This window comes from Marmota monax, unplaced genomic scaffold, assembly GCF_021218885.2.
Source record: "Marmota monax isolate L192 unplaced genomic scaffold, Marmota_monax_Labrador192_F-V1.1 WCK01_AAM20220418_F8-fsc00007, whole genome shotgun sequence".
Classification (NCBI taxonomy): Eukaryota; Metazoa; Chordata; class Mammalia; order Rodentia; family Sciuridae; genus Marmota; species Marmota monax.
In genome coordinates, this window is record NW_026692781.1 from 32,298,950 (window position 1) to 32,309,142 (window position 10,193).

Genomic DNA, 10,193 nt, shown 5'->3' on the forward strand with positions numbered 1-10,193 from the left:
TAACTCATAGAATCACATTTTAATATAGAGGTTTGATTTTTAAAACAGGTCCATGTTCATGTAATAACCAACTTATGAATTTTGTCAGGAGATAGTACATCAAGGGGGAATGGCTCCACCATTTTCTCACTGTAGACCTTTAGCATCTTTCTTAAACCCATGATCCTCATCTGTACAATGAAGCAAGTAACAGCAACTATCTTCAAGGGGGATATGATGATAAACAAGACAACACATGGTGAAGCACCTCCCCAGTGCCTGGCACTCTGTATTCATTCCATAAATGTTGGCTTTTATTCACCTCAAGAAGTCCAGAAATCTTTCACCTCTATAGGGACAGACGGGCTTAATCCATTGCTTCCTAATTACTCATCTGTTTATGTTCCTGGATGTTGATCTAAAGGCATGATTTTTTTCAGTATTGGTTTCAAAATTGGTTAGCTTACAGCTACAAAAAGTTTAGAAAAAGAACTAATTGCCTCTGTGAAAATACATGTTATCTCCTCATTCCATCACAATGTACCAAATATACCTCATCTCTATATTTGCCCAAAGTAATAGTTCAGAGCTATGGTAATGCTTTTTGAAATAAAATAGAAAACTGCTTTAAAGAAGAAAAATTATGGAGAATTTTACTTTTTTCTTCCTACATGTGATTAGAATCCATATACATGGGCTATATAGAACATCTCAGAAACTATCATGGCAGAGAATCACCATTGCCCTGCCCTATGTACATTTCATTTTGTTGTGTTTTAAGCATACTTTATTGGTTTTATTTGGCCTGGTTTTTTATTATGTGCTTCTTAGGCTCTCTTTCAACATCAGTAATTTTCTTGCAGTTCCATTTACAAGACGGGCCACATTGTGCTAAGGATTTTATTAGCTTGATGTCATTTGCATGTTGCTGTATTCTTCTGAGGCATTCTTTGGGGATGTGAAAAGCTTACCTGTAGCTTAGAGATTTGGTTTCCCTGTTGTCTACTGGTGTCATCTGAGGTTTGCTAGCAGCTGACACTAATCTCTTTTCTTTTTTGGCAGAATGGACCTTCTAGCCAAAGACGAAGATTTAATCCACAGTATCATAACAACAGGCTAAATGGGCCTGCCAAGTCACAGGGCATTGGAAATGAAGCTGACCCAATGATGAAGGGCAACAACCGGCATGATCACAGAAGACAGCCGCACAATGGTTTCCGTCCCAAAAACAAAGGTGGCACCAAAAATCAAGAGGTCCCTTTGGGGACAAAGACCCCAGAGGCCACAGCCCATTCTGAAAAGCCCCGGCGAAGGCAGCATGCTTCAGACAACTCAGAGGCCAGGCCTTTCCGGGGCAACGTCGGTAGGGTTTCACAGTGCAATCTCTGTCCCACGAGAATAGAAGTTTCCACAGATGCCACGGTTCTCTCAGTCCCGGCTGTGACGTTGGTGGCCTGAGCTAGGAGAGAAAAGAGCAGTTTTCACTCAGTTTTGGTTCCCTGCCCGAGGTGCTGACCCAATTCGCTGCCAAAAGAGAGTCAATCAGAATATACAAACCCTGTATGGTTGTGTTATCCTCTCTTAATCATTTTTACTAATTCTAATACTCGGCTCTAGCTTGCTTCATAACTTTCATGGCTTTGCTTGATCTGTTGACGCTTTTTCTCATCAAGATTTTGCAGCATTTAGCCAGGCAGTATTTACTCATTTGTTAGGAAAATCAAGATGTGGCTGAAGATCTGAGGCTCAGTTAGCAACCTATGTTGTAGCGGTGATGTCAATCCATTGATTGTCTTTAGAGAGTTAATGTTGAAAAAAATTCTTAATGAACAGACAAACATGATCTGCTGAAGACACATGCGCCTTTGTAGAATTTAACATCTGGTGTTTTTCTGAAAAATATATATATACATATATTGCTTTATTTGAAACAAATTAAAATATGCTGCATTTGACACTTGGCTCATTCTTTTATTGATACCTCATTTTTGAACATTCTCAGTAGTGTTTTCAAGAAAACTTGAGGGACTAGAGTCTTCAGTGCAAAGCTCTGTACAATGTTGTTTCTTGAACAAGCACCCTTTCAGAAAAAATAATACTTCTTTCATTTACATTATAAATAGATGAATACATACCACAATCTTCTTTTAGACACCATGCAGCAGTTGGAGACCTGGGGTTCAAGTAACATAACTCTCGGCTCTGGCTACTTTAACTGATAAAGAGAATGTATTGGTTGAGTCACAAAAAGTCTAATTTATCAGGACACCAGCTCCTTTCTCTTGATTATCTCAGTTCCCTCTTCCTCCTTAGGCTGACATTGTATTGAAAATGATGACAAATGACCACCTTCATATGACTCAGTTCTGTCCCCAACACTGTCCAAAAAAGAAAACCTTTCCAGGTAGCTTCTACATGGAGCAAGTAATCTTCTCAGAACTCCTAACAAAGGTCTTGCACACTGTTGTTCATAAGTCCATCCAGGGGATATACTAATTAGCACAGACTAATCAGAGCCCACCCCTGGTGCCAAGATGGGACCAGCTCCCAAAAAGCACTTTGGGCCATATAGAGAAGGGCTATTTCCTTAGGGAGAGAATGGCACTGGGTAGCCAAAACTCCAAAGAGCCTGATTCCCTTTGCAGGATTTCCATTGCAGTTACATGTGTCCTACAGATTTGTTGGCTGCTTTCAGGTGCAAATACTGCTTTTCAGCTCCATGGTAACATTTTTTTCTGGCAACCCAGGTTCACCAGTTCTCTTCCACAGAGCAGCCTGAGCAGCTGAGCCTGCAAGCCACGCAAGCATCCGTTTCTTCTTTTGCCAAGTACAGGAGGATGTTTGCTCTCTCTCTCTAGCACTTTCTGAGGTCTCTGGGTGTAGCCAGGATTTAATAGGAATTCAAAATGTTAAGTCACATTCCAGGAAGGAAGGAAGAGTTGTTCGTTCAAATAAGAAGATGAATGTTCAGGACTGCAGCTCTGTTTACCCCATCTGAAGCCCTGAATTTATGTCAGAAGGATTTTGTACAATTTTTGTGTAGCAAGACTTTGCTCACCACTGAAAAATGTCAGTTTAAATGTGACAGCTTTAAAGATGGGTGAGATAATTCTTGTAAGGAGAAGAAATATGGGCGTGACAGGTCATGAATATACCTGCCTTTGTCAGGGTTGGACCCAACCACTCTTAACCTTGCCTCACTCCCTCGAGTTACTCTGGAGTTAAGAAAGCTCAAACACATTCAGAGAGCATGGCAAATGTTCCCTGGTCACTGAAAAGAAACAAAGGATGCTAAAAATTGCTCAGACCTGATTACATTTTTTCCTAGATTTTTGCCTTAGACTCTGGGCATATAATTCCCTAATTCGCATTTTTCAAATGGTAATTTCAATATTTTTAGTGCCAATATTGGTCTATTTAAATATTTTCACCTATGGTAGAACCAGTTTTTGATCCTAGAGATCTGGGTCATATTCTGACACTCTTTTATAATGTTTTAAGCTCCTTTTTAAAAAAATCTAAGAGCCATATGTGTTTTAAACTCCCTTCTTAATGGACAAAAGTCAGAAGAATGGATACTTCTCTTTTAAATCTTTCTCTAGTGGAGATTAGAACAGTTAAATACCCATGAACATTGGATAACTTCAAAACTCACCCACAGTGTACCACATAGATTTTCCTTCAAGACTCCATCTGTGAAATCCGAACTTCCCTGTTGGGTTCCCAATTACATTTCCAAATTTACATCTCATTTGAAAATCTACATACTCCAGCTCTGTGGTGTTGAGCCTATCCTCTATCAGGGCATGTAAAGCAACCAAGCACAGAAAGTCAAACACAAGTCACTACAAAATGTACCCTCAGTGGAGCCTCTATCACAATTTGGGGGAAGAAACTAGCAACCCAACAAACCCATTTTAAAGTTCAGTTCACGAGCAGTGCAATTCTGCTGGTTTCAGAAAAAAGAGATTCTAATTAAACTTTCTTAGAGAAGTGACATGAAACGAGGTTTATGGGAAAAGTTACCACACTAAAAGCAATTTCGGCCAAAGTGACAGATGGGAATTCTGACTCTGAAAGCCTAGATGTGAGCCTCAACATTGATTTAGTCATGACAAGTAGAGATCAAGGGTCTGTATAGTTCTTTTCCTAGGACAATTTGGTGGTATAGGATTGGGGTGCGGGTGACTGGTTTGCAACTAGATAGGGAGATGCCTGAATTCCACACTACCTGTGACAAAGAGCTTCCTGCCTCCAAGTCCTCTCTCTCTCCCTTTGTGCACTGCCTGCACTGCTGCCTGTGAGGAGTGCCCTCATGTGTCTAGTCATGGTAAAATTTTTGGTTTTCAACAAGCATTCCAGTGACAGCATACATGAAATATGTGATGGCACTTTTTTTTAATTTTTTTTTTAACCAAACTTGCTTCAGAGGCCATGCCTAAAATTCAGGCATAGGAGGGCTAGGGACTGCAAGTTGTTCCAGGTAGCACAAAATGAAGCAAAAGAAAAAAAAGCCAGTTACTTGCTTTCAAATTTCTTCAGCAAACTATAAAATAGCAGAGGACAAAAAATAATAATAATTCAACTAACTGGCTAATACATTTATCCAGCCTTCTTCAGCATTTTCCTGAAAGTACTGAACCATCTTAATTGGCCTTATTTTGTGAGAAAAAAATTATGAAGAGTTGTTAAGTCCCAGTAATACTCTCGTTACTTAGCTTTCGCTTTATCTGACATGCCTTTATAGATCCTAAGAAAGTTCTCTGTCTATTCAGTTTCAAAGAACCAGTTCCCTATCCTTGGAGGCAGATCAGCGAAAACCAGCTTTTAATCTCATTGTAGCAACCCACAGGCAAAGGTTCACTGGCTTGGATCAGGTCATTCCATCTGACAAATGCACAATGTTGCGTTCATCACACAAGGTTCTTACAAGTTTTTAGGATTAATTTTCAGAAGCCCCTTTGTCTGAACTCGGCTTTGTCCCATAGCTCAGAAGAACTCCTGGTGCTACTGCTAAGTTCAAGTTTCACAGGAGAAACTACCACACACAATTTCAATAGAAAAATAAATAAATCCTAAAGAAAATTTTATTTGTCTGAGAAAGCATGTAGAATTCTGGCAAAAAAAAAAAAAAATCAGAGTCATGAATGTGACAATGACCAAAGAACTTCTATAGAAAATGAATGTCAAAAGCACTTTTAGCTTCAGATACTTAGATTTCAATTAGATTTAACTATTCCTAGTATTTTGAGAGAACACACTTTCTGTAAATTCCAGAAACAAGCCAGCAAATAGCTCAGGATATAGCTCAGGCAGGGTCAGGATAATAACTTACCCCTCTGTCATTACCCTCTGCCTGAACACCCATCACATAGTTAGCACTCAATATATTTTGATTGGAAGGAAGAGAGAGAAGATATGAATGAGTGATCAATTTCATTCAGAAAATTCTGCATGTGCAAAATAATTCTGTAAAACAATTCAAGACAAGATGGGAACAGATCAGAGTAGCTAAAGTCCCGACCCTGGGTGTATCCTGACCCTGCCTGGGTTCAAGTCCAGGCTTCATCACCACTAACTGTGTAAACTAGGGCAAATTTGTAAGCATTTCACTACCTTGGTTTCTCCATAGGTAAATGGGGCTAGTGACCATATCTGCCTCAGAGTTTTTATGAGGATTGAATGAGTTAATATTTGCAAAGCACTTAGAAAAATATCTGGCACTAGGCTGGGGATATAGCTCACTTGGTAGAGTGCTTGCCTTGCATGCACAAGGCCCTGAGTTCAATCCCCAGCAACACAAAGAAAAAAAAAAAAAAAAGAAAGAAAGAAAGAAAAATATCTGGCACTTTATATGGGTTTCAGGCAGGAGACAGTAACCCCAGAGTAATCCGATGGGGATACTTTATAAATTTATATGAAGAAGATAGAACTATAAATGACTATTAACAGGATTAGCTACTAAGGGAAAAGAACACAGGAATCACAAATATGGGGAATAATCATAACTAAAGCTGCCAAGAAAGGAATAGCTTTGGAAGAGCCTTTTCTTCCCAGCTCCCACCTCCCAAAGCTGAGATTTGCAACTTATCAGGGAGAGTGTGACTGTGGCCCCTCAGCTCACAGAGGTGCTGCAGAATGGGACTGGCAGGCAGGAAGCCTCTATGGAACATCAGGTAGCTTCCCTCAGAGGTGCTGCCTACTCACTGGGAATCCACCAGTTGGAATGCCATGAACACACAGGAAATCCAGCTGGGATACCATTAAAATCTCTAGGAAGCCACCAGCAGGAGTACTATGGAATTATCTGGGAAGCTAGCGGGGAAATTCCCTGAATTGGAAACCATGTTTGGCAGTGCTTGCTGGAGGTAAAGGCCATTGGGACCTCACAGGCCAAGCACTGCAGGAGCAAGATAACAGGGTTGCATACTGAACTAGGAAGAAAAGCCCTTTCTTCCTGCAGCGTCCTTCAATGACATACCTCAAACATCAGCCTGATGGTAATACAGAAGTGTCCACAGGGTTCTGCTCCAGTATCATAAGTAGGGCAATGAAGACTGGATTCAGGAGTGAAAAGGAAAGAGGAAAAAACTAGCATACTCTTAGAAAGCACTATAAGAGCTTTTGGTAAATATGATAAGTAGCTACACAGTATACAGAAGACTTTTAAGTCTCACTGTGTTCATCCCCAGGTTTGGGTGGAGTGTAGCAAGTTCCTACAAGGGCAGGCCTAGCATGGTGCTTAGGGGCCTGAAAACTCCTAGCTTTGCCTTGTGCTAGTAGCTAGGCACCTTACCTACCACCTCTGTGCTTCAGTTTCCCCTTCTGCAAAGTGGAATCTTAATGATACACCTACATTATAGGGTTAGTGTATTAAATGTTAACATATAAAAATGCTTAAAAGAGTACATCCTACCTTTTATTAGATAGCTCCTTGGTCAGAAAAGCAAGGAAAATATTTCTAATACTTATCAAAACCAGAAATATAATGAGCTCAAAGAATAGATTTTTTTTTCACAGGCATGCCTGAGTTGTACTTCATTTATTATCATCCTCCCTCTTGATTCCCAAGGTACCCCTCCTGCCTGTGATTACCAGTTCCAATGTTCTCTCACTCATCACAATTCCTATTTAGAGGAGGGAATTATTTGTTCCGGTTTGGTCACCCAACTAGAGCAGTAGTTCTCAACTTGGGGCAATTGTTCTCCCCTCTAGGAGACATTTAGAAAATCTGGAGATATTTTTGATTGTGGAGTAAGGAGGGGTAAAGAGGCATTGACCAGGGATGATACTAAACACTCTACAGTACCAAGTATGATCCCATTGATTAAAAATTACCTGATTCAAAATGTCAACAGTGCCACTATGGAGAAACCATAATCTAGAAGTGCTATAGTCTGAATGTGTCCCCCCAAAAGTTTATGTTAGTAACTTAATCTCCAGTATAACAGCATTGGGAAGCAAGGCCTAATGGGAAAGATTTAGGTTGTGAGGCTCTCCACTCACAAATGAATTATGTTGTCTATAAAAGGGCTTCAGGCTCCGAGTTCAATCTTGCTCTTAGTACTCTCTTGCCTTTCAGCCTTCCCCCATGGGATGATGCAACAAGGTTTTTGCTAGATGTGGGCCCACCAATCTTAGACTTCCCAAGCCTCCAGAACTGTAAAAAATAAATCTGTTCTTTATAAATTACCTACTCTCAGTTGCCCTGTTTTAGCAAAATATCCCAAGATAAGAGGGTATAAGGGATTTGGAGAAAGGGAACAGAGACAGAGTAGACATGTAAGTGGTGCCTTGATTCCTCTGTCTTCATGAGATCTTGACCAGTGTGGCCCATGTTACCAGCTCCAGACTGTCTAACCCACCTGGCATCCTGTACAATTTCTGATGTCCTTAAACTACTTTTGCCATCTATTTACATTCAAACTAAGTTCCCAGGTCTTCTGAATGAAGATAATTAGAGAATGAACTCTTGAAAAAGTTGCTATTAAAGCAGAAATGTCCAAATTTTTAAGAAATCTGGACAGAAGGAAACAGTTGTCTTTTTCCCAACTTTAGCAGATGTTCTACCTTTTTATTTCTATGACATGCTTTTTATTTTTAAAAGCCTATTTCTCTTCTAAACCTCAGGCCCCTAGATTCATACCTGGAGCTCAGCAGAATTTTACTAAAGTAACATGGGCTTTGGAGTGAAAGAAGAAAAGAAAAAGTTTGAGAAGCAACATTCTAAAATGCAAAGCTGTTAAATAAACAAGTAGGGCAGAATACTGACAGATACTGTAAAATTCTATTTGTCATAGCCACAGCCTACTTCAAAAACCATCTAGCTAGCAACTATAAAATGTGCATGGGCTGTCTGAGGCAATATACATGCTAACAAAGAAAAGTTAGCTTTTCTGTAATAATGTAAACCATGTGTATCTCATGAGGTTGACAAGACTATGAGTGAAGATGGCCTCTTTGTGACTGCACCACCAACAAACTTCAGTGAATGTACAATTCTAGAAACAGCTGGAAACCAACTTTTTTGTTGTTGTTGTTAGCTATTCATGATGTTTCTTTTCTTGGCTACACTACTAGCTTGAAATCCTGCATAATAACTGCAGCTCTCAACAAAGAACCACTCATCCACTATTCACTGACTGGGGAATCAGTAACTTGTTGATAGTTTTAGGAAGAGTTTTAAATATGGGGAAATGACAGTATGTTCCATAATTTAAAAGTTCCTTGTTAACTTTTGAATACATATATGTAAATCATTGGAAAATACTTTCCATTTGAAATAGTAGAAACTCTTTCCTTTCATTCCATCAAATTGATACTTTCCACTTAGGATCTAGCCAACATCAGATCAAATGTAGATTAAAGCCACTCAAAGTGAGTGAAGGTATATGTCAATCCTTTATAAGGCAACCTCATATTCTTAAATGCTAGTAGTATTCCCTTTACAGAAAAAAAATCACTACCGAAGGCCTTTGTACACATTCAAAATGCTTTATAAATCCAAAGTTTCCTATGAACAACTTCTCAGGAGAAGCTAAATATGCTTATAACTTCATTCCTTCTTTAAAAATAAAGGTATAATTGGATAATAATTGTACCACACTCAACCACAGACAGAAGTGGGTTGACAATGTTTTCAATGTTAGCACTTGCCAAGGAGGCAGGGAGATTTGACCTGTGAATGGAAAAAAATTGCATCAGCAGAAGTGATGCACTGAAGCAGAAGGGGAGGCCAGGCTGGTGCTTTCCTCTCAAGTCAGGAAGTAGCAACTCTGGGATCTGGTAACTTATGTCTCTGAATTATTTTAAATAACCTGACAAGTCATGTAACTCTGCTGGTCATTCCTAACAGTTATTATGGTCATTAGCATGATCTTTATTCTCCTGACAGTAGAAAATGCAAAGTCAAAAATCAGTTTCTGCACCCCCTGAAGATTGCTACTAGATAAATGTTTTAGAATAATTTTGATGCCGAGTGTTGCCCTTAAACTGCCCAGAAATTTATGGAAAATCTACTGTGCACCAGGCACTGTAGGTACAGAAGCAACAGTCTGTCTAGCAGGGAATGAAAATGTGATCCACTGCTTTAATGTTTTCCTGCTCAAAAACTTTAAATATTAAGTAAATTCATAGGTTTTTTTTTTACAATTACTTCCTCCCTTGAGCTTTTCCTTTAGTCAGACTGATGCTGTGTCATTCTGCAGAAATCAGATTATGGGGCTAAAATAGGTAATCATTATCAGATAGCCTTAACTTTTCTGAACTCCACAGATTTAATCTTTAAGAATTGGGGAAGACTTTTTTTCTTTATGATGTTGTTTTGAAACCAAAAAATCAATAAATAAAATATATGAAAGTATTTTGTAAATTGTAATATAGGGCAATTTAAACAAAAGAAATCCTTCAGTAGGTCCCCATTGCCAGCCTTAGGCTCTCAATGACACTACTAACCTGTTTTTACCAGGTAAAACCAGTTTTCAACAAGACTACCTGGAAGGGTATAATCAATTTTTTTTTTTATATGAGTTCACTTATATATCCTACTTACCACTGAGAATTTCTATGTGTCTCCTGATCCAACTGCCTGAACCTACTTCTCAAATCACTATTTATAAAGCTTTTCTTTTTTCTTCTTTCTGTCCAGAAAAAAACAATGTCTTATGATGATTTATCCATTTATTTTTAGGGTCTGCTAAGGTAATGAGGATTTT

The 10,193-nt window shown here is 39.0% G+C and overlaps 1 protein-coding gene across 4 annotated transcripts in view; it reads left to right on the forward strand.

Moving 5' to 3' along the window:
- Positions 1–1,934, forward strand: part of Spats2l (spermatogenesis associated serine rich 2 like) — a 167,985-nt gene extending 166,051 nt beyond the window's left edge. For all 4 annotated transcript variants that reach the window (XM_046447488.2, XM_046447487.2, XM_046447489.2 and 1 more), the window contains one exon: positions 1,042–1,934. In XM_046447488.2, coding sequence (XP_046303444.1) covers positions 1,042–1,437 — 396 coding nt within the window. In that variant the 3' untranslated portion in view covers positions 1,438–1,934. The remainder of the gene's footprint in view (positions 1–1,041) is intronic.
- The last annotated feature ends 8,259 nt before the right edge of the window (positions 1,935–10,193 follow it).